The sequence below is a fragment of the Mesocricetus auratus genome, unplaced genomic scaffold, assembly GCF_017639785.1.
Source record: "Mesocricetus auratus isolate SY011 unplaced genomic scaffold, BCM_Maur_2.0 Super-Scaffold_100007, whole genome shotgun sequence".
Lineage (NCBI taxonomy): Eukaryota > Metazoa > Chordata > Mammalia > Rodentia > Cricetidae > Mesocricetus > Mesocricetus auratus.
Genome location: NW_024429191.1, coordinates 51,416,782 through 51,441,148, shown reverse-complemented (window position 1 = coordinate 51,441,148; position 24,367 = coordinate 51,416,782). Strand labels below are relative to the sequence as shown.

Below are 24,367 nucleotides of genomic sequence, written 5' to 3'. Positions count from 1 at the left end.
CGGCACAAGCGTGGGGCAGCTGAGCATACTGTGTCGTGTCTCCTTAGGGCTCCTACTGCTGTGATAAAGACCATGGTCAAAGCGAGTGGGGGAGAAAGGGTTTGGTCCTTGTACAGTTTGCAGTCCAACACCAAGGGACTTCATGGTGGGAACTCAAGGCAGCAGCCTGGAAACAAGAACTAAAGCAAGGCCGTGGACGAGTGCTGCTTTCTGATTTGTTCCTCATGGTTTGCTTAGGTTCTTTCTTATACAATTCAGGAACATCACAGGCTGCCTCTTAGGACATCCAACTGAAGATGCCAAGAAGCAGCTGATATGTATGAGCCTGGGGTACAGGACTGAGCTTTATGTTGGTGACTCAAAGCCAGGAGTTTGAATGAAGAGACAGGGCATGAGGATAACCCTCCAGGCATTTACAGTCCAGGGTCTGGGGGTGCATGGCATTGTCATCATGAAGACAAAGTGGGACCAACATTCTATACTACTTTTGTATCAAGTCATACACACACACACACACACACACAAAGACACACACCCATGTATACTGTATGAGTGGTTGGTCTGCATGTATGTATGTGCACCACGTGCATGTCTGGTGCTTGCAGAAAGCATTTGATGCCCTTGAACTGGAGTGTAATATGGTTGTTAGCTGCTGTGTGAGTGCTGAGAACTGAACTCAGGTCTTCTGCAAGAGCAACCAGTACTCTTAACTACTAAGCCATCCTTGCAGCCCCAACATTTATATTTTCACTTGGGGGAAACTTTTAAAAAAGTCAGTGTTTAGCAGGGTGGGAGGCAGAGGCAAGTGGATTTCTGTGAGTTTGAGGCCATCCTGAAAAAAACTATATATATATATATATATATATATATTATTTTCCCCCAGCAGTTGTGAGGTTCAGTAGCATCTGAGGAGCAGAGGCAGAGAGAGACCAAGAGACAAAGAGAAAGGTAGAGGCAGAGAGGCAGAGGCTGGTAGATCTTTGTGAGTTTGAGGCCAGCCTGCTCTTTATACCGAGTTCCAGAAATACACAGTGAGATTCTATCTCAGAAAAGAAAGAAAATAAATAAAATAAATCAGAAAGCACAAAGAGGAACCTGATAATTATATACATTTTTGTCTTCTAGAAGTAAGTACTCTTAACATATTGACCTATTTACATCCATGTATGTTTCATTAGATGACCGTAATTCTGTTTGTCTTTCTGTACTCTTTTCCTGGGTTATGGTTCACTATAAATACTTTCGTTGTTGTTATTTTGGGACAGAGTCTCACTTTGTAGCCCAGGCTGGTCTTAAACTTGTGGCAATTTATTGCTTCAGTCTTCCACATGTTGAGATTACAGGCATGCACTCACCACTGTGCTTCATTCAACCATATTGTCATGTGATTTTAAATAACTTTTACAAATTAGTATTTCATTTTATGTGTATAGTTGGTTTGCCTGAATGCATGTGTGTCCACCATGTGTGTGCCTGATGGCCATGGAGGTCAGAAGTGTTAGATTCCTTAGAACTGGAGTTAAGAACAGTTGTGAGCTACCATGTGGGTGCTGGATATTGAACCCAGGTCCTCTAGAAGAGCAGCAGATAGTGCTCTTACCCACTGAGCCATCTCTCCAGCCCCTTAAACAACTTTTTAAAATATTCAGTTGTGTGTATGCATGTACCTGTTGATGCGTATTTGGAGGCTAGGAGACAATTTGCAGGATGATGTTTTCTCTTTCCACCATGTGAGTGGGGAATTGAACTCAGATTGCCAGCACTGGCAGCAAGGGCCCTTGCCCACTGAGCCACCTCAATGGCCCACTTTGTAAGTTTTAGAACAGATTTGCTGAGATATAGTTCACATCCCATACAACTCACACACTTAAAGTGTGTAGCTCATGGTTTCCCATGTATTCAGAACTGTGTGACCATTCCTACATTGACTTTGCCTTTTGAGATAAGGACTTGCTATGTTGCTCAGGCTGGTTTTGAATTCCTAAGCTCAAGTGACTGTCCTGTCCCAGCCTTCCAGGTGCTAGGACTCAAGGTACATTCAACTACTCCCAGCTCCTGCACTGTTTTTAGGACCTTTCATCACTCCAGAGGGAGGCTTTGTACCCACTGGCAGTCACTCCCTGTCTTAGTTACTTTTCTATCGCTGTGGTCAGACACCAGTGATGTACCTCCTCCAACAAGGCCACACCTCCTACTTCTTCCCATACAGTTCCATCAACTGGGGACCAAGTATTCAAACATATGAGGCTATGGGGGCCATTCTCATTCAACCCACTACATTCCACTTCCTGGCTCTTAGAGAAGTTGTGTTACTAGAGGCGGGCTTTGAAATTTCAAAAGCCCATGCCACTCTCTGTTAGCTCTCACTGACTCATGGTTGTTTCAAGATGTGAACTCCCAGATACTGCTCCAGCGCCTTGCCTGCCTGCCTGCTGCCATGCTCCCTGCCATGATGGTCATGGACTCACCCTCTGAAACTGTAAGCCACAAATAAACTCTCTTATAGGTTGCATTGGTCATGGTGTTTTACCGCAATAGAAAAATAACTAAGGTACTCCTCATCTCTACACCATCTATTCTTTTTCTGCCAGGCCTAAGCAACCACCAGTTAACTTCCTGTCTTTATAACTTGCCTTTGCTAGACACCTCCTAGAAACAGAATCACAGAGTATGTGTCATTTATGTGATTCTACCTGAAGAAACTGAGGTGAGTTCAACAAGTGTTAAATTCAAATTAGTTGTAAAAGTTTGGATTTATTGACAAATACCAGCCAAGAAAGAGAATCCCTCCCCTCCTTTTCCCTCTAATCTCCCAAGTTTTATTATTTTCATTTTTACATCCTCTAGAGTTATAACATCCACAATCTGTTCTCTGTGCATAATCGATGTAGCTGCTTGACAGTGGTCCCATATTTAAATGAAGTTGGTGTTCATTATCAGTCTGTGTGTATAGATTTATAGATTGCTGAGTTCTTTATTTTGTGTTGCCTCCAAAGTGGATGCATTTCAGGGTTAAATGGGTTGAAATTGTTTGTTTGTTTTTTTCTGAGACAGAGTCTCATTATTTTTGTTCTTCTCAGATGGAAACCAAGAGTCCATGAGAACTAGCTCTTCCTACATAGGTAGTCCTGGGCCCTTGAGTGCCACAGGCTTAGTGATTGGGCTGATATACTCAGGGACATATAGCTCTAAGCCAGTGGTTCTCAACCTGTGGGTCATGACTCTTGTGAGTCAAATGACCCTTTGATGGGGGTCTCATATCAGATATTCTGTATGTCAGATGTTTACATTATGATTCGTAACAATAGCAAAATGATAGTTATGAAGAAGCAATGAAAATAATTTTATGGTTAGGGGTCACCGCAACATGAAGAACTGTATTAAAGGGTCGCAGCATTAGGAAGGTTGAGGACCACTGCAAGGTGTAGAATCCAGAAGCTTATAGCTGTAGGTGCTCAGGTTGGAAGGACATTGCTCTGACTTCTGATTGCCAGTGGCTGGGCTCTCCCAGCTAGTGCAATCCTTGCTGTTTAAGTGACAGTGAGAGGCAGCAATCAGCAGCAGTCAGCGAGTGAGCATTACAGCTCCTAAGCTTTGACTGCAGGACCCTTAGCTTTTAAGAGTTGGAAGTTCCCTGGCCCTCTTCTGGGGATTATGGCCATCCACCTGTATGGCTCTTTATAGCCTCTACCTTCTGTATTTCCACCATCTTTCTCTGTCTCCGCCACCTGGGATCCCCATCATGTCTGCCCTTGGTATTTTCTGCTACCATTCAGCTGCGCTCCTGCCACCTTACAGCCACTGCCTCTGTTTGCTGCCGCCGCCACTACCATCATCCCGGTACCGGCTCGGCCTGCTCTACCCGCAACAGAGACAAGCAAGCAAGAAAAGACGGCTTAAAGAGAAGCCTTCTGCTGGGCCTGTGTTCTAACTTCATAGGGTATTTCAGAAGGGTGTCTCCCAAAGTGAGCCAAACAGCCTTATATAGCCAGCAAAGGGTTGTGGTATAGCTATAAAATGCAAATGTGGCATTTTAATTTGTACCAATCACAGCTCATTATTCAAGTTCTATCTGCCAAAGGCCTTATGTATGGATCAGCTGTAGACCTAGCATCATGAGTCATGAGCTTTCTCCCAGGGCTCTGTGAAGTGCTCCTTCTTGGCCTGACAGAATAGCTACAGGATGATCAGAGTCATCTGGAGTTCCCAGGGCTTGTGATGCAAGCTGCCTGGAGCAGGCATGACTAGACCCAGGCCTTCTGGAGCAGGAGTCCTGCCTGACATTTTAGTGGTCATTGTGACTAAAGTGAAGTGTTCCTCAGAGTGGGATTAGAGGATTTAAAACTATCAGTTGATGTATATAGCTTTAATCCCAGAATTGCTGAGGCATGAGGGGTGAGTTCAAGGCCATCCTGACTAGAGACTTCCAGACCAGACAGAGCTACCTAGTGAGATCTTAACTCAAAACAGTAAAACCAGGGCTGGGGATGTAGGTTAGTTGGTAGGGTGCTTGCCTAAAATGGACAAGACCCTGGGTTTGATGCCTAACTCTACATAAACTGAATATAGTGGTTACCTCTGAAAGAGCAGCAAATACTCTTAACCACTGAGCCATCTCTCTACCCCCAAACTATCATTCTTTTTGTTTGCTTGTTTGTTTTGGTTTTTTTATTTTGGTTTTTGAGACAGGGTTTCTTGTGTTGCAGCATGGCTGTCCTGGAACTCGCTCTGTAGACCAGGCCAACCTCTAATTCACAGAGACCCACCTGCCTCTGCGTCCCGAGTTCTGGGATTAAAGGTGTGCGCCACCACCACCACCACATTTCAAATTACCATTCTTAATGTTGCTTGCCAGAATTGCATAACCCCTGGCCTAATGCTCCTAGAACAGGTTGGGCTTCTCAAATCTGTCTCTTTACTACATAGCCCAGGTTGACCTCAGATTAAAACTAGTGATCCTCCTGCATCTATCTCCTGACCATCAAGATTACAAACATGTGCCACAGTGCCCAGTTCTTTTTCTTTAAAAATTTTTTCTTTTTCTTTTTTAAGACAGGGTCTCACTATGTAACTTGGGCTGGCCTAGAACTCACTATGTATACTCACAGAGATCCACTGCCTCTGCTTCCCAAGTGCTGGGGTGAAAGGAATATGCTACCATGTCCAACCTTGGTCTTTAAAATCCTTAATATTGATCCTTTTATATATTTCCCCTCATGGGTACCCAGATATTTCATTATTTGTTCTTAAAATCCAATAGCTAAACCAGTGTGTTAGTCTTTATTGCTGTGTAACAAATCACCCCAAACACAGCAACATAAAACAAATATTGCTGTCTCATAGTGGGTTACAAACACAGGCACAGATTAGTTGGGTCTTTGTCTTTCTCAAGGGTGCAGTTGAGGTATTGGCTCAAGGTCTCTGGTCTCAGCTGCAAGCTCAGCTGGGGAAGGCTGCCAGGCTCACTAGTGGTTACCATCAGGATTCAGATCTTTGGGTGGAGAGCCCCCCTCGTTGCTGATTGTTGTCTTTCCTCTCAGTTTCTTTTTTGTTTTTGTTTTTCGAGACAGGGTTTCTCTGTGTAGCCTTTGCTGTCCTGGAACGCCTCTGTAGACCAGGCTGGCCTCGAACTCACAGAGATCCGCCTGCCTCTGCCTCCCAAGTGCTGGGATTAAAGGCTTGCGCCACCACCGCCTGACTGCATTTTAGTTTAGTTTAATTTTACAGTCTTGAGATAGGGCTTCAAGCAAGATGGGCACTGTCTTCCCCACTGAGCTACAGTCTCCATCGATGGCTTCTTTGACTTAGCGGTTTGCTTCATCAAAGCACAGGCTAAGAGGACAATGAAAGGGTGACTAAGAAGGAAGAGACTGTATTTTACAGCCCAGTCACAGAAATGTTACCCCATCCCCTGTGCTGTAGCTCACTCATTCGAAGCGAGTTGCCAGGTACCGGTGACTCTAGGGGACAGGAGTTAAGGAAGTCATCCTCACAGCCAGTGTGCCTGTGGTAGGTGCTCTGCTGCATCTCAGAGTTGGTCACGACAGTGCTTTCCTTGTGCTGAGTCGCTAGTTGGTCCTTCCTCATTTGTCTCTTTATTTCTTAGGTTTGACAGACACTTTTCTTTTCCTTGTGCTGGGTCATGGTTGGGGCTGGTACTTGCGTGAGGCAAGCAGACATCAACAGAGCAGAATATGAGAAGGCCGTCGCTCCTAAGTCTTTGGTCCTAAGAGCAGACACCTCCTTAATCGCAAGTCTCAGTACCTCACGGTCCTAGTTTGTCTGTGTCTTGCTCATCTGGCTCACCTTCCATTGTCACTCATGTCTGTGATTTTTCTTGGTGTCTTCTTAGTAACCACCAGGAAGTGAGACTACCTTTAATGTGTTAGCTCCGTCCATGTTGTTATTGTTTGTGGTTTTACTCCTCCATTTAGTAATATTTCCTTAGGTAAAGTCATCTCCCTATGTCTTATCCTTCTGAGGGCAGGCTTTATCTGTAAGCACTTCCTGTACTGAATTCATGTCCTTCTTGTTCTGTAGTCTGAAACAATGATAAGGATGCTTGTGTCCCTTCTCTTACCATCTGCCTTCTAAGTTAGCTTTTGGCCTGTTTCTCTTTCTCCCCCTTCCCCCTCCTTTCCTTCCTTCTGCCTCACTCTCTCTTCTGTTTGCTTCTCTATCTCTCTTTAACTTTTCTTTTCTCAGGGCATCACAAGCCCTGGGAACTCCAGATGACCCTGCTCATCCTGTAGCTATTCTGTCAGTCCAGAAAGGACTTCACAGCGCCTCAGGAGAAAGCTCATGACTCATAATGCTAGGTCTATAACTGATCCACACATAAGGTCTTTGACCAGCATGTGTGTGTGTGTGTGTGTGTGTGTACCATGGAGGCCAGGGGAGGTTGTGTGTTAGATCCTTTGGAGCTGGAGTTACAGGCATTTATGAACTCTCTGATATGTGCAGGAAGAGCATAGTACCCTTAAGCACTGAACCATCTGTCTAGTCTCCTTTCCTTCCTATTAGAGATTGGGTGAGCCTGGTGAGGTGGCGCATGGTGCCTTTAATCCCAGCACTCAGGAGGCAGAAGCAGGCGGATCAGAGAGAGAGACAGAGCAGCCATGGCTACACGGAGAAACCCTGTCTCAAAAAACCAAACGAGGGGGGAGCAATTAGATGCATTTAGTGTGGTATGGCTGTAGACAAGGCTTTCCTAACTTCTCTTTCTACCTCTCTATTCTCTTTCTCTTCCTTCTCCTTATCTCATCTCTTTCTTTCTCTACCTTCCTTCCCCCTCCTTCTTTCCCTTCTCTCTTTCCCCTGCTATATGACTGCATAGTTCTGGTGGTGTACACAAACCTTATAAATCACATTCCCCTACCCTGGGTGTGCGCAGCTCAGCTCAGCTCAGACACTGCACTGCCTGTGCTTTCAGAGTTCTTGACTCCAGTCCAGGCTGCTCTGTGGTTGTCTTCTTCTGCACAGGGGCTGTTGTTTGAGTTGAACATTAGTGCCCCCCACTAGACTTTTCTGTCGCCTGAGGGAACTGCAGAACCAGGTAGGAGGGAGTCTTTGTAGGACACCTGGGCTCTACTCCTAGGCAGGGATTTAGGTAAATGCAGTGTGCAGCAGGGCTCCTCTGTAATTGGTGGGTGCAGCCCCTTCTGGAGTGGGGGTTGCCTTCAGGCTGGTGGAGGCAGGGCGGGAGTCATTGTTCACTTTCCCCATTTTTGTAACAACTTGTCCCGTGGGTTCTCTGCTAAGGACTCCTATGGGCTTTCTTCTCCTGCTGAGTGGAAGGCTTTGTGGAGTGGCTCTGGGGAGGAGGCTCTGAGCAGGAGACACTGTAGAATCATCTACCTCTCTGCTTGCCTGCCAGGATTTAATGTTTATTTCATTACATTTTGTTCTTGTCTTTGGTGAAAAACACTTTCTCCTGCCTTGCCACTTTTGGCTTCTGGAGAGAAGAAAAGTCTATGATGCAAGCTTGGCCATCGTCTTTACCTGAGAGCTGCCCCAGATGACCTGTGAGTCCCTTTCCAATCCAAACTTGATCCTTGATCAGGACATTGAATTTGCTCCCTACCCAAGGTAGAGAGGAGCAGAGCCAGTGTGGGCATCCCTGTGACACTTAAAATTGTCTGAGGTGGTGGTCCTTCTCAGCTTTGAGGACTCCTGAGGCTTCCAGGATCAACCAAGATGTGCGTCTGCTGGAGCTGTGGTCCCTAGTCATCTGAGGGACGGCTCCTGGGGCAGTGCCAGCAGTGGCGCCTTAGATCTTCAGAATTCTCCTACCACTTCCCAATACTGCCCTTGAGGACTTCTGGGAGAAGCCCCTTTGCCTTCTGCTCTTTGGTTTTGAGTAACCAGCACCCCACACTCAGGCCTGCCTCAGTGGGGCTTAAAGAGCCCTACCATCTTGCTAGGATCCCACGAGTGTCTCTCCTTGCATGGCAGCACAGCCCATCAGGAAAGCTCCCATCCTAACAGGTTCCCCAGGAGGACTCCAGAATTTACTGCCTTGCTTTCCAGCTGCCAACTTAGCAGGTTGTTGGGTGGTTGCTGGCCTCTGGAGACCAGTCAGTGCCCTTGTGTCCCATGCCAGTCCCTGCCATTACAGGTTGGCAGGACTATGGGTAGAGCATGCCAGCCACACAGAGCTTGCTGGCAGCCAGGCTGTAGTCTGGGTCTGTATCCTGGCTAACTCAACCATGCTGAATGTGGCACTGATGCATAAATGGAGGAGGTTTGTTTAGTTTTTCCTAGGTACCATGCGTTCAGAGGGGACTGTGGCCTTCTCCCTTCTCAATGAGTGTTAGAATTCATTCTTCAGAGACCACTATCTGTCCAGTTTGGAGGCTGAGATGGGCTCAGGTTGAGGACACAGGTCCTTGGGGACTGACCCTGACCCTTCATCTTCCCTTCTGTGTGTGTGTGCCTACCTTTGTGTTTATGTCTGATGAGAGTTGTGAAGGCATGAGTGTGCATGTGTTTTATGCATGAATGTATATATATATATGTATATATATATAGAGAGTGTATGTGTGTGTGAAAGAGAGAGAGAGAGAATGTGTGTGTGTGTGTGAGAGAGAGAGAGAGAGAGAGAGAGAGAGAGAGAGATTGAGATTTTCCTGACTGTTACAAGACCACAATGTTGTGTGAGTGCATGGTAGGCTGCTCCTCAGCTAGTGCTCAGCCTATAACTGTACTAAGACCAGTACTAATTCGTGCCTTTATTGTGTAGTTTGTTTTTTGTTTCTGAGACAGTGTCTTACCATGTTGCCCAGACTGGCTCAAACTCTTGGACTCAAGTGATTACTTACCTCAGCCTCCCAAGTAGCTGGAACTTATAAGGATAATTCCATACCTGGTACCACACTTGTTTTTGATATTTTGCGTACGTCCTCTGTTACCTGCATATGTGTGTATATTGACATGTGAGTATTGTGTGTATCTCAGGTTTTGACTGTGTGCGCATGTGCTTACATGAACATGTATGTGGCCTTACAGGAATGTCTGTTATGTTTATGTTGTTGCATGCGTGTGTGGTATGTGTGTAGGGGTGACAGTGTGAGTATGGGTGGTATGTGTGCAAGCTTCTCTGGCTAGGATGACTAAAGCCAAACATATCAGTTATCACTGGCCTAGCTCGAAGATGAAAGGTCAGAGGTCAGGGGCTCTCCAGCACAGTCCATTTCTCAGGCCTCAGGCAGTGTTCCCAAGCCCTCATACCCATCAGGAACTAAGTCAGGGCACAGGGAAGCCACCAGGCCTTGAGGAGGAGCCAAAGGCAGAATCAGATTTCCCCTTTGGAAGTCCCCTCTGGGCAGGGTGTTGAGGGAGATGATGGGGCCTGAGAAACTGGAGATGCCTGGATCAAGCCATGATCACAGGGAGCATCTAGGATGCAGAATGAAGAGTCAATCAGGCTCAGCCAGCACTGGGATCTGCCTGCCTCCCTGAACCTAAGGGAAGCATCTTGGCAGCCACTGGGAGCTGGTCTGTACCTGACTGACTCAACCACACTGGGCAGGAGCAGTGGGGAGGGACTGAGGGGAAGCAAGGCAGGGACATGTCAGTGTGAGGTGTGTGTGACTGTCCAGGAGGCACATGGACCTGCGAAATGAGCAGCTGACCAAATTCTTCAAGACTGGAGATTTTAAAAAACAAAAACATTTATTTATTTGCTGTATGTGGGTGTGTGTGTGTGTGTGTGTGTGTGTGTGTGTGTGTGTGTGTGTGTGTGTGTGTGTATGCCATGGCACATGTGTGGAGGTCAGAGGTCAGAGGACAGTTGAGGATGTTGGTTCTCTTCCCTTCCATCCTTGGTACCCAGCTCAGGATGGAACTCCGGTTGTCAGGCTTGCTGGCAAGTGCCTTTACCTGCTCAGCCACCTTGGCAATCCCTTAGTGTATTTGTTGTTTGCTTTCTTTTCCTTTCTCTTGATCTTTCTTTTTTCTATTCTGTTTCCCTCTGTAGCTCAGGATGGTTCAACATTTCAAGTGCTGGGACTAACTACAAGGTGTGAGTTACCATGCCTGGCTTCTTTCTTTACTTTATTTAAAAAAAAGTGTGTGTGTGTGTGTGTGTGTGTGTGCCACAATACAAGTCTTTTACCATGTGGACCCCAGTTCCCAAGCCTGTGATCCTAAGACTGATAGCAAGTGTGTTTACCTGCAGGGCCATCTCCTCGCTTCTTCTTTTCTTTTGCTTTCTTCTTTCTTCTTTCCTTCTTTCTTCCTTTCCTTTTTTTATACAGGATCTTATTACATAGCCCAGGCTGTCCTGGAAAATGTGCTGAGGTTACAAGCACACACCACCATGGCTGAGGTTGCAAATATGTGCTACCATGGCAAGTTACATGCACACACCACCATGGTTGAGATTACAGATATGTGCTGAGGTTACAGGCACACACCATCATGGTTGAGGTTACAGATATGTGCTGAGGTTACAGACACACACCATCATGGTTGAGATTACAGATATGTGCTGAGGTTACAGGCACACACCATCATGGTTGAGGTTACAGATATGTGCTGAGGTTACAGGCACACACCATCATGGTTGAGATTACAGATATGTGCTGAGGTTACAGGCACACACCATCATGGTTGAGGTTACAGATATGTGCTGAGGTTACAGACACACACCACCATGGTTGAGGTTACAGATATGTGCTGAGGTTACAGGCACACACCACCACGGCTGAGGTTACAGACATGAACCACCATGGCTGAGGTTACAGATATGTGCTGGGGTTACAGGCATACATCATCATGGCTGGCTCTGTTTGCTTGTTTTTTATTTGAAGCTAAGTCTGACTCTATCATGGAAGTAATTGAATGAAAGCTGGATTTATACCCTGCCTATGGGAACCACACGGGTGTGTAACTAGGCTTTCAGCTGCAGAAGCACAGTATGTCGGTGCCTGTCTAGGCTCCCCCATATCACTGTACAATGATGGAGACCAAGGCCCAGAGGGACCAAGGTCTCCCAGCAGGTGTCCCACCCTTTGCGACAATGCCACTCTTTGAGCCCAGAAGGGTAAGCTTGTACTACCTCAAGAGCCTCTGTAATTATGGGATTAGAAGGCAGGCTCTCTCCACTGGCCCTCTGCCCCTCGAAGCCGCAAGAAGAGTGATGGATTTGGTGGCATAGTGCCTGTTTCCAGGTGTGTCTGAGGAAACCTGGCACCCCTAGGCAGCTTGATCATCTTGAAAGGCCCCATTGTGGCTGTAGCCTCTCTCTAAGGGGCTCTATTTTGGGACCAGGATCCACCCTAGTCCAGCTGGAAGAAGGAAAAGGTATATTTCAGCATGTCTTGTGGGTGTGGAGAGGGCAGGGGTGATACCACACAGGAGTGTTTGCCCCCCTGGTAGTGGGTGTCCAGCCGGTATGGAGGAAGAGAGGCCTGAGGCGGGCTGAATGAAGTACGTTGAGAGGAGAGGCTTCTGGATCAGGTAAAGGTGGACTGATGACACTGTAGGGAGGACAGGTGCACTGGGCCAGCCTTTCATGTGGTCCAGAATCTGGGTTGACAGGCCCTGCCAAGATGGAATGCAGAACTGTAGCTGCCTGGGCCTCACCCAAGTCCTGCTCACCAGTGACTTCCTGCTTCCCACTACTGTGGGTGCTCAAGCTTTGTCCTAAGCCTAGAAGGAGACCCACCCTGACCTCAAGATCCTCCCAGTTTGGGTATCAAGGGCCAAAAGCAGCAGCCACAGGCAGTCGGGTTGGGCAGAGAGATCACAAGAGCCGCTTAGTCTCTGTTTTACTCTTCCTTCACCAGATCGGTTATTCTCCTGCTCCACCCAGTGTGGTGGCACATTCCAGCCTCTTGTCACCACTCACAAGGGTTGTCGGCCAGGCATTGTTTGTGGGGCTCTGCCTCCTGGGTTCCTGCAGTTCTTGCTAGCCCATCCTGACTGCCTCAGTATCTGCTAGGGTCAGCTCTGCCCAGGGCTCCCTCTCTGTCAGATTCCTCCCACCAGTCTTTAAAGGCATGGTAACCTTTGGAGGCTCCTGGGAGTTCTTTTAGGCCAAAGGCTTTCCCAGTCTCACCATAGACAAATCCAGACATAGAGGAGAGGGTTTCTCTGGAAAGTGGCCCTTGGTGCTGCATGCCCTGATCTGTGGCATGGGTGTGATGATAACCTTATCAAATTACCTGCCCTGAGAGGAGGGATGGAGTGGTGACCCCTGGCATATAGTAGGTGTCCTTTCTGGTGGTGGTTTTTCATTTCTTTGCCTTTGGGAAATCAAGCTATTGAGTTCCCAAGCCTGTGCTGCTTTGAGCATAACCCGTGACTCCAGGAATGACTAATTCCACCCTGGCATGAGCTCTCTGGAGCTGGGAGAAATGAGCCTTTCCTTCTCTTTCTTCAGTTGCTTCATTAAGCTTTTCTTGAGTGAGGGGAATGAGGATTGTCCTAATCCTCTGGCACGAGATAGCATGGTTCAGAAAGCTGGATAAGACTCTGCCAGCAGCAGAGAACACAGGGACCAAGGCAGGAGGTGGGCACTGGACAGGGGCCTGAAACCTTGTGTTTCAGGTTGGCTTTGCCCTCGGGCAGCTATGACCTGAGAAAAACCTTGGCCTTGAATAGGAATTACCCTTGTCTACACAATGGCTGTGCTAAGGCTAGCTCTGAGAGGGTCTGGGGAAGGTGCCTAGGAGAAACCATTGGAGAGGTCTGCAGGGCCTTACTGGTGTCTGCAGTTCTCAGGAGAAAACAGAGTGGGCGAGCTGAGACCTTGCCCTTCTTGTCCTGGGCCTACACATTTGTAAATGCCTCACCAGCACTGTTGCCTCCTCCTTCTGGGCTTCATGGGTGACCCTCAAGGGCTGGGTCTTGGGGCCATGAACTAGGGTTGTCAGAACTGGAGTCTGGTATTCATCTTGGGGCTCTCAGTGGCAACCTATCATATCCTGGGGTCTACTGTTCCAGACCCCTCCCACCTATCTGTCTCCATATGCTTTCCTCTGGGGACCTCAGTTTCCCTTCTGCACAACTGAGGAGAGACTTGGGAGGGGTGGGTGCCTGAGGCGGGGGCAGTCTCATCCAGGACTTCCTCTGTCCACAGGTGTTCCTGGCCCTCGGCGAGCTCCTTCTGTCTTGCAACTGGGCAGTGGTTGCTGATATCCTGTTGGTAGGTATGGGTCGCAATTTGGTCCTGGCACTTTTGAGTAGACTGGGTATTGGGAAGGACTTCAGGGGCCATGGGGGAGGGGGTTAAGGGTACTTCACAGTTTCCGTAGACAAAATGCCCCCTTACGAACACTCTCAAATGTTTCCTCTATTGTCTCTATTCTGTACATAGACATGGAAGCTCAGAGAGGGCAGGTGCCTGGACTAAGGTCACATGGTGTCAAGGCTCTGAGCTAGGGCTGGTGCATAGGATTTCCTTCCTTCTTCATCGAGCTACTTCTCAGCAAGTGGGCTCCTTGGCCTGTACTCTAGGGCCACAGAGAGGGACACTGGGCTTAGGAGCACTAGCCACTAAACCCTACTGGTTTCAGCCTATCCCACATCGCGGATCACACAAAGAGCTGGGTGTGCTATGGTGAGACCTGATGCTGTCCACTACACGGCTTTCGGGTTCAGAGTTCAGCCTGATCCTTCCTCAGCTCTACACTGTGTTCAGCCTTTCTGCCTCCTCTGAGGAGGCACAAGGACTTTGGACATTGTGAAAGTCTGAACCCTGGTTGATAACAAGGTTCCTAGGTCTAGGGACACCCTCAGGGTCCTCCTGCTGCCTCCTGGCAGACTGGCACAGTCTTGCATGTGGGTGGAGGGTTCTGGATGGCCAAGCCATAGGTAGAAAGCTCTTTGGTTACAGACCTGGGCGTTAGCCCTGCTTCTGCCACTCACTAGCTGTGTGACTTTAGGCAGGTTGCTTTGTATCTCTGAGCTTCAGTTTCCCCATAAGGAAAATGGGGATGGAATGGTAGCACCACTGTTGTGAGCATGGGGGTGAGGGAGGGGGGAGATGACTCATAGAAAGTCTAGCCCAGTATCTGACACAAGGATTGATGGGTAGGATTCTCATTGTGACCCTGAGATTTCCATGGTTCTTCTACAGCCCAAAGATGTCTTGGAGTCTAGAATCTGAGTTTGGAAGGACTATGGGCATATGTCATTTAATCAGACAACAAGGTCTGCTTGAACACTAAGTTAACAGGATTCTCACTACCTGCTGTAACCCAGACTCACCCCTGTCTTTGGCTCTAGTGGACATATCAGCTGCTAAGATAGCCTGTCTTCCCTGCCCACCCCCCCTGCACCGGAGACCTGGGCTCCAGCCCAGATTTAGCCACAGACATGGCAAATGACCCTGGAACTCAGTTTCCTTGCCTATAAAAAGGTCTAATCATTAACTGCCTTGTGGGGTAAATGAGACAGCCTAGGGGGAACACCCACCCTCTACATAGCTCATCCTCTCTCAGGCGGTTCAAGCAGTGCCGAACCTGCCCCCCCACAGCTTCCTCCACTTGCCCCACACTGTGATCTCTTTTCCATGTGACAGCCTCGAAGATATGTGAAGGCTACATGGTACCACTGTGTCTGTGTCTGCCGGAATCATTAACCTGCCAGAGCCAGGCACTTTGCAGTGTTGAAGAAGAGTGTGTGGTTTTGGGGGCCAGCAAGAATCCGACTGTGGGGGAGCTGGCTGACCACATGCAACCCAGCTTACAACTCTCCGAGCCCTCCATGGTTTGGAGGCTTCTGCTCTAGCCAGCTCAATGCTGTCTTCCCTGCCTCTCTCCTGTCCTAAGCCCAGTAGCTAGCAATGATCTTTCTGTACTAGACAGGGGGTTGGGATGGAAGTCCAGCCTTTTCAGCTCCTGTGTTTCTAGCTCTGTGGCAGAAAAACAGGACAGGTGTCAGGAGGGCATGGTCTCAGGACCTATAAGGGGCTCCCTGTGCCGTAGAGAGGTGCAGGTTTATAAGAGTACTGTCTTAGGGTTTTTATTGCTATGAAGAGACACCATGACCATGGCAACTCTCATAAATAAAACATTTAATTGGGGTGGCTTGCTTATAGTGTCAGAGGTTCAGTCCATTACCATCATGATGGGGAGCATGGCAGCATGCAGGCAGACACGGTGCTGAAGCTGAGAGTCCCACATCTTGCAGGCAGCAGGAAGTCAACTGGCACACTGACTGGTATTCTGAGCATAAGAAACCTCAAAGCCCACCCACACAGTGACACATTTCCTCCAACAAGGCCATACCTACTCCAACAAAACCACACCCCCCAATAGTGCCACTCCCTGTGAGATTATGGGGGTCAATTACATTCAAACTACCACATGTACTATATATATAGACTGGCAGAAGATGCCAGAAAGTCAATTGGCAAGCAACAAGGAGGGGAAAAATTTAGAAAATGAGGTCCCTTGGAGGAAGCAGGGCAGGGGAAAGATTTATGTGGGGACAGGTTATTCAGGAAATAGAGGAAGGGTCCCTGTACTGACCTTCTCTTGCTCCTAAGCAAGAAGGTGAGCTTCTCTTTCGGATGCTGTGAGAGTATTGTAGTGGGAGCTATTCAAACGGACCACTCTCAGTTGAGAAAGAACCAAGAGGATCTAATAGGAAAGCAGGGTAGAGATACTGTGGGTTCTTGGGGAGTTGGAGTCTGAGGATGGGTGAGAGAGGAGAACTCCATCGGGAGCATTCTAGCAATCTGTGTTTCATGCCCATCCGTGCCACTCACTAGCTGGGAGATCTTGGCCAATTCATGTGACCTCTCTGTGTCTCAGTCAGTTCAAAGGTATGATAGATGGAGAGTAGTTCCTACCGATTAGCAATGAGCTAAAACCTGTACCCTGTGTGTTCTTGAGGAGGTGGCATCCAATCCCACCAGTCCTGCCTCAGGACACTGCCCTCTCCACAAGGGAGAATCTAGGCTCCTTGTAGACCAGAGGTTTCAAGGGCTGCCTGCTCCAATGGCTCCCACACTTAATTCTGCCTGAGTCTGGCTTGGAGGAGCTTGTCACTGATTGTGGGCTCTCAGCATCTGATTGGGTGGGTGGAGAGTGGATACAGGAACTGCATTGCCAGCGGACTTCCCACAGAGGCCTGACCCAGTAGTCTTTAGCACAACTTCTGGGTTTGCATAGTCATCTCTCCAGCCTGCAGGTTCCTTGCAAATTTCTCATTATCTATCTGAGTTCACCCATACTCATGGGAACCCAATCTCTACACACACTCCCTATATATCTCCTTCTGGGTTAATTGTACTTTGGATGATCTTTTCTCCTGGAAAGACCAAGAAGGTGTCTCTCTAAATCTGCTTCAGGAGCCTCCGGCTGCCTCACCAACACTGGTCCTCAGTGGCTCTCCCTTTCTCCCAGCTCTAAGTAGATGCTTGAGGAGTGACCATGTCACCCTTCAGGAGTGTCTGATCACAGGGGCTGAGTTGGGGAGTGCAGAAGTCAAGATGCCAGGGAATCTGTCCTTAGTAATTGTCTCTTCAGCTTTCTGCCAGGCGGTGGCTGCATGTACCACTCTTGCCCTGGGCTATAAAGGGAACTGCTTTTCTGAGAAGGGCGAGCCAAAACGCAGGTGTTTTTGTCTCAGAAACTAGTGAACCTGGAATGTTGGAAACCCAAAAGCCACTCATTTTCAAAATTACTCACCCCTCAGCTTTCCAGGTCCTGCTAGGCTCTTTATGGGCACCCAGAAGAAGCAAGGAGGTGGCACCTATGTCCCTATACTGAGAAGATGAGGAGCTTTCAGGGTTCTTACTCAGAGAAGCCCCAACCCCACATGGAACTGTGTGTATACTTGAGGCCTCTGTTAGGAAGCTGGGCCCGCTCCCCGGAACCACCAGTGACTAATCACATAGTTATGGGGTGAGAAGGAAGTCTTGGGAAGGTGCAGAGCTGTGGTCAGTTCCTTCTCCAGCGCTGGCAGGTCCTGGAGATGGCAGGAGGCCCAGCTTCTCTAACCACCTGGGGAAGGAACCTTGACCCCAGTGACCCCTAAACCATCTGACTGTCCACAGTGACTCCCAGTTCAACCCTGCCCACCCACGAACTCCTTTCCAGCAGACCTCCTATGTCTGCTATCTGGTGGGGCTCTGGAATCCAGAATCATATTTTCAGGTTCCTCTCTTCCTATGTCCCCTTTGACCTCTCTCTGTCACACACTGATTCTCCTGACCATAGGCAAGACCACTAAGGAGACTGTCTTCTTATTTTTTTTTTGGTACAGAGTCTCACTGTATAGCCCTGGTTAGTCTGGAACTCTATGTAGACCAGGCTGGCCTCCAACTCATAGAGATCCACCTGCCTGTGCCGCCTGACTATTGGGATTAAAGGTGTAAGCTACCATGACTCACGTCTGTGTTCTTAGTCCTACTGTCCATCTTTTAAATACTATGTATGCTGAAATGGCCAGCTCCCCGCCCCCCCAACAGCAGAGGGTCAGGAGACCAGTCCCTGGAGGGGAAGGCCTGCCATCCAGTCTGGGCCCATTACTTTCTGACTGGGCTACTATGGGCAATTTAATTACCTGCTCTGTGAAGGTTTTCCCCGTCTATAAAATGCAGGAAATAATCATATCACCTTCATGTCTTGTTGAAGTTGATATATAAAAACACATGCAGGAAGTAGTCATTAAATGCTAGCTGTTTATTATTATTAGTAGTAGTAGTATTATTATTATCAGATGGGCTCAGATAATAGACACTGAGGTCCTGGGGACAAGACTCCAGAGCAGCATTTTCCTCTGTGACTGTCATAGTGCAAAGTAGCTCTGAGCTGGCAGGTTTTCTCCTGAGACTAGTCTTCCAGAATGTTCTAATTGTCTTACTTGGTCAGCAGATTTTCACTAGCCCCCACATCCTTTCCTTATGTATTATGGCACTCCAGGGACACAGGAGAAATCGGGGGCTTTGTTATGAATACAGTATGAGAGACAAGGAATGGCTGAAGAAAGGACTCCTCCCAGTTCCAGAGAGCATACACTCATTTAACTGTGGTGCCTCTCTCTCTCTCTCTCTGTGTGTGTGTGTGTGTGTGTGTGTGTGTGTATGTATGTGTGTATGTGAAGACAGGCCCCCAAACCTGAGAGGGCTTTACAGAGGAGGTGGATAAGGGCAAGTCCTAAGTGATAAGTAGTTCCTCCCTAGCAGGTCCAGTGGAGAAGGTCTGCCAGACAGGAGACACACATCCCCAGAGCATTCTGCTACCAGGACATGTCCATGTGAAGTTCTGAGCATAAGCTGAATGACACTGAGCATAGCTCTCAGGGTGGGCACTATCATTATCCCATTTAGGGAGGAGACGGGAAAAGCTGAAGCGACTTGCCCAAAGATGCACAGCTAATGGGTAGGGATTGGGAGTGGACCCCAGACTGTCTGACTCCAGAAGTCACTTTCTTGATGTGCTTACCTTCTTGCATGGAGCCATGTGAGCGAGGCTCCCGGCACCATCTCCCTGCACTGTGTTCAGTGCTGTGCTCCCCCGCCTGCTATTCCTGTCCTGGGGAGGCCTCTACTGCCCCAAGGGACCGAGTCTTGGAGTGGGGCTCAGGTCTTGGAAATCAGTGATTCCCTCCTATCCTCCCCTGACCTGTCTAGCCTGCTACCCTCTGCGAAAGTAGGAACAAGAGTATGGGGTGAGGGGTGCCCTTTCCTTCTTGTTGGAGGCTAACCTCTGGGACTCCTGTGTTTTGCAGTCGGTAGTGGTGCCTAGGTGTCGGGGCACAGCAGAGGCACTCCAGATCACAGTGGCCCACATCCTGGGAGACGCTGGCAGCCCCTACCTCACTGGACTTGTAAGAAGTGTCTAAATGTGTGTTGCGGGAGAGGGGGTGACTCGGGAAAGTGCTATTCTTGCTAAGGTCCTGGGGCCTCCTGGTGGGCCTCGCAAACATCCTTCTCTTTTTGGCAGATCTCCAGTGTCCTGCAGACTGGGCGTCCAAACTCCTATCTGCAGCGCTTCCTCAGCCTGCAACACAGCTTCCTGTGCTGTGTCTTTGCCATCGTGCTGGGTGGTGGCTGCTTCCTACTGACTGCACTGCACCTGGAAAGAGACCAGGCCCAGGCCAGGCAGTCTGGCAAAGGTACTCCCTACCCTCTTGCTCTGCCTGGTACACTGGCGACTGCCTACGCTTCTGGATAGCTTATTCCAAAGGATTTATTATGCCCCTGCCATGTGCCATGCAAGGTAGCAGATGCCAGAGAGAGACAGAATTAGGCCAAGTCTGAGCCCTCATGGAGCTAATGCTCTAGTGGCAAGAGACAGACCAGAAATGGAAAAAAGTGAGAGAGAAAATTAAGTGCTACAGAGACAAAAGACAGGGAAAGGGATTGACAAGGACAGATAACATGGTCCTCATTGTACAAGTGACATTGGAGTGTAAGAACAAAGAAGGAAAGGGAGGTGAGCCAAGCAGCTACTTGTTGGGAGGGGCTCCAGGAGGCAAGGACAGCTAGTGCAAAGGTCCTGTGGTGGGAATGTGCCTCAGTGTTGAGGGCTGATAAGGTGGCCAGTGCGATTGTGGCAGGAGTTAGGGGGACAGTGAGGGGGGTGAGAGAAGCAGATCAGAGGGAATCTCTCAAAGGGACAGTGGCCTTCACTGAGCGCGAGATGGGGGCTCCTACAGGGTTTTCAGAGGTGGGTTTGTTCTGCTTTTTGAGGGCATCTCCAGACTTCCTGTATTGAGAACAGAACTCAGAGTGCCAGAGTGGGCCAGAGAGGTCACAGAATGCTCTGTGCCACGAGGGCAGCAGTGAAGGGTCTGGTTTGGGATTTATTACATAAACAGAACCTCGAGGATTTGTAATAGATTGTCCCCAGGCCTGGTCTCCAAGCTTCTTCTGCCTCCTTTGGGCTGGCTGATCTTCTTCTGACTCCCACAGGAACTCTGGGGAGCAAGGATGTAGCCAGCAGGAACACCGAGCACCAAGGTCTGCTCTCTGGCACCAGCACTCCAGCGAAGAAGCCCATCTTGCAGTGAGCAGGCACCATCCTACCATATCCTCTTGGTGGCCTCACCCTTCCTGGCTGTGACTCAGGCACCCCAGCTAAGCTACATTAGCCACTTGTTCAGTCCGTACTAGAGAGCTGCCAGAGCCCAGGAGCCGGATAGATTGAGTTGTCACCACCCTCCAGGGAGGCTGAGCCCTGTGTCTGCACCCAGCAGGGAGGCCAGGCCCTTATTAAAGCATGAGCAGTGCAAAGCCTTGGGATCTCAGGGATTCTTAGACCATCTTGTTATTTACAGCCTTGTGAACCCTCTGCAGGAAGGCGGATGGCAGGCAAGACCTGGGATTCATGGTGGCCTCTACAACAGGAACCCTGAGGATGTTGCTCAGCTTTGGTGTCTGGGCATCTCCACCATGAGTCCCTTACTCTGACTCAGCTTCTCCTTTTGACAAAGGCGCGGGGGACAGGGGTATCCCTCTGTGAGAATTCATCCTCTGACTGAGACGTGGTCTTGGAAGTGGATTCCCTGTGGCTGCTGGTGTGGGGGTGTGACCCCACTAAAGCCCGTGCAAATTGCAGAGGCAGCTGCCTCAGTCACACGCAGAGCAGTTCACATGACTGTTCACACATACCCCTGGAAGTAGCCCTCCTTCTCTCCAGCCTATGCTTTGACCCCGGCATCTCCATGGGGAGGGCTGGCTCGGTGGGACCCATGCTTGGCACTGGGTTCTGAGCAGCTGGGCTCAGCGGGCCCTGCAGGAGATCAACAGCTTCCAGGCAGGCAGCAGCAGGGAGGCATGTTCTTTCTGCCTGTGACCCCAGCTTCTGTCCCCTCCCCCGGAGCCCACCCAGGCAATCACTCACTCACTCATTGCTACCTCTGCTGTGCCAGGCTGTGCCTGCCTCCCAGCATCTGTGGGCAGAGCAGTGGCCCCAGCATTCAACACAGTTCCTTGCCCTCACATTCTTATCCTGCCTCTTAAGGCTTTCCCTTGTCCCTAGTTGGCTGTGACAGGTTCCTGGAGCTAAGTTCACTAGTTCAGCCTACACCTGCCCCCAGGTTCAGCTCTCCTCAGGAGCTGGCATCCCCAGGACAAAAGCCCCCATTCCATGAGTTGGCATCATCTGGGGCTTAAGTAAAACAACCGCCCTGAAACTCCAAGGAAATGGACTGGTGTGGAGAGTTTGACTCTGAGAAGGAAGCAGACACTGTTCTCAGTGCTCATGGACTGGAGGATCAGGGTCACCTCCCACCTTTCAGCTGCAGATTCCACAGCTCTATTTGAGAGTCACCAAATGCAGATTCCTAGCCCAGGTCCCATGTAATTCTCACGGGTTAGCTCCAGGGTCAGAACCTAGCACCCATGCCTTTGTGAAGCTCAGCTTCCAGGCAATGGGCAGAGTCCAGTGATTGGAGAGGGAGGCCAGATGTGTCATTTGTTCTATCTGTAAGCATTGATGGATATCAGTAGGTCCCATCAAAGCGTGGGGCAATAAATCAGACTCCAACCTCTCCTCAGACCTCAAAGCCCAAAGCAGGCCAGGAAATACATGGGCTAAACCAAGGGAGAAATACTTCCTATGAAAAAAAGGGGATCCCATGACTCAGAAACAGTCTAGAGGTGGCTTTGGGACTAGTTAGGACGAGAGACATGGAGGGAAGGAACCTTAGGCAGGGCATTGTGGTGGAAGTGATGGGACAGGAAGTGCATGGTGAGTCATGGAAGGATATAGAGTGGCCAGAGAGGAGGCGTGCATGCTCCTGGTGAGAAGACATAGCAGGATTGGCTGGGAACGGGGGCCTCAATTGCCTGCCACAGAGCTGTAACTTTCATCCATAGTCTGGGGTCACATCTTCTAGTACATTCTGAAGCTTGAGTTCCCAGGACTCAACAAGACTCAGTGCTCAGCCAGGGATTCACAAGATATTATTTTCTAGATGAGTTTGGGGAGTGCCAGAGTTCTGGGACTGAGGGGCCCTGGGAGAACAAGGCCACACACCTCATCTACAGTCACAAGAGGCCCCAGCTTCCCTCGGGTCCTACCTCCTCCCCAGTGCCTCACTACAAAGAATAGAAGAGAATAGTAAACAGAATACACCTTTATCGCCCAAGGGTGCTTATTGGGTAACCCTGGTTATTGACACTCTGGACTTGTTTGTTGGGAATGTCAACAGCAGTGAAAATGCTATTCAGCAAGATGAGTCCCAAAGCCTGACCCTGCTCACTTCACGTGTGAATGACTCAGCTTCCACGAGACATCCTGGCAGGAAGATGTGTCTGCCTATGTCTATGTCTATCCACATGCCCATGAGGCCAGCTTTCTCTGTAGGTTGGTGTGTTTCAGTTTGGAGGGTTGAGCATGTGTCTAGGTTCCTGCCCCTTGACCCTGACTTGTTCCCTTGCAACTAGCCATTGACCAGGCTGTCCCAGTCCTTAGTGGGTGACTTCCTGCTGTGTCTGGGTGGGCTTGTGAGGCAGCAAGCTCACAAGGCTTCTATCAGAGAGTACGAGAAGAAGCACTGGTGCTTGTTGAAGCCACAATTTACCCCAATGCCAAGAGGATGGGTTTGCACTGGCTCCTCTGGGTGTCCTCAGCAGTTTGGGCTATGGAGCTGCATGCAACAGAGACAGACTGACTAACTTAAGGAGGCAAAGGACTCATTGGCCGTGTAGGAAGAGCTCACAGAATTGGCAGGAAGGTTTTGTTTTGTAAACTTATCTTTTTTATTTCATGTGCATTGGTATGAATGTGTCACAGATCCTCTGGATGCAGAACTACAGACATTTTTTAACTGCCATGTGTGTGCTGGGATTTGAACCCAGGTCCTCTGGAAGGCCAGTCAGTGCTCTTAACCACTGAGCCATCTTTCCACCCCCAGCAGGAAGGTTTAAGAGCCAGAATTTTTATCTCATCTTTTAACTTTTCAGAGCTCCAGACATTTTTCCCAATTCTTTTCCTAGTTACTCAAGATTTAATGCTCTAAGTGTAAGAGTCAGTTGGGTTAGCTTGGATCCTCTGCCTAAGCCTTGATTCATGGCTCCACTAAGACCAGGGAGCCATGAAAACTGCTAGAAAAAGCAATGATTTAATTCTGATCATCAAAGCCAAATGCCCAGGGGTGCAGCTCTGTGCTTTCCCAGAAGACCCCAAGTTTGATTCCCAGTGCCAAAACAATGAAAGTTAAAAAAAATAAAACATCCCCTTCCTCAAACAGTAGCAGCATGTACTACAATGATTTGGGGCAGGCTACTGGCCTCTCCACAGAGGGAGAAAGAGGCATCACTCAATGTCCTTCCAGAGACTCTTTGTTTCTGATTGTCTCAGGCCGTGACCAAAGGTGACTGAAGCATCTATAATTTAGAAAGCGTTAAAAATGTTCAAATGAGCCATGTATATAGTAATGCATACAACTTTAATCCCAGTACTTGGGAAGCAGAGACAGGCAGATCTCTGAGCCAGCCTGCTCTACAGAGTAAGTTCCAGGACAGTCAAGGTTACACAGAGAAACTGTATCAGGGAGTGGAGGGGAGTGGGAAACTGTTCAAATGATGGAACAGGAACTTCTGTATGAGTAGGGATTCAGAGCCATCTGTTCTGAGGAGGAGAGAAGCAGAGATGAAATGTTCACAGTGAAACTCATGTGGCAGGCCAAGCTGGGGGATGGGGAAACTGCTGTGAGTCTCTGGGGTGGTAACAGCAGGAGCGGAGTAAGGATGACTTCTCCCCAGCTAGGGTGGTGACCTGCAGGAAAGCTGCTCCAAGGATGGAGGGAGGTGTTATTAGGGAGAAAATGCCTTTTCTACAGGCGGCAGGATTGAAATCTGGCTGGTTTCTGAGTCACCCAGAGCAACAGATATACAATACAAATCAACACATATTTCCTGCACCTGCTAAATGTCATTTGCTCATTTAATCAACAAACA

The 24,367-nt window shown here is 48.9% G+C and overlaps 1 protein-coding gene across 3 annotated transcripts in view; it reads left to right on the top strand.

The window, feature by feature from the left end:
• Spns3 (sphingolipid transporter 3 (putative)) overlaps positions 1–20,695 on the top strand; it is a 54,069-nt gene extending 33,374 nt beyond the window's left edge. For 2 of the 3 annotated variants that reach the window (XM_040749091.1, XM_005067439.4), the window contains 4 exons: positions 13,586–13,651; positions 19,189–19,287; positions 19,404–19,575; positions 20,375–20,695. In XM_040749091.1, coding sequence (XP_040605025.1) covers positions 13,586–13,651; positions 19,189–19,287; positions 19,404–19,575; positions 20,375–20,472 — 435 coding nt within the window. In that variant the 3' untranslated portion in view covers positions 20,473–20,695. The remainder of the gene's footprint in view (positions 1–13,585; positions 13,652–19,188; positions 19,288–19,403; positions 19,576–20,374) is intronic. The other variant, XM_021225682.2, reaches the window with a different exon arrangement.
• The last annotated feature ends 3,672 nt before the right edge of the window (positions 20,696–24,367 follow it).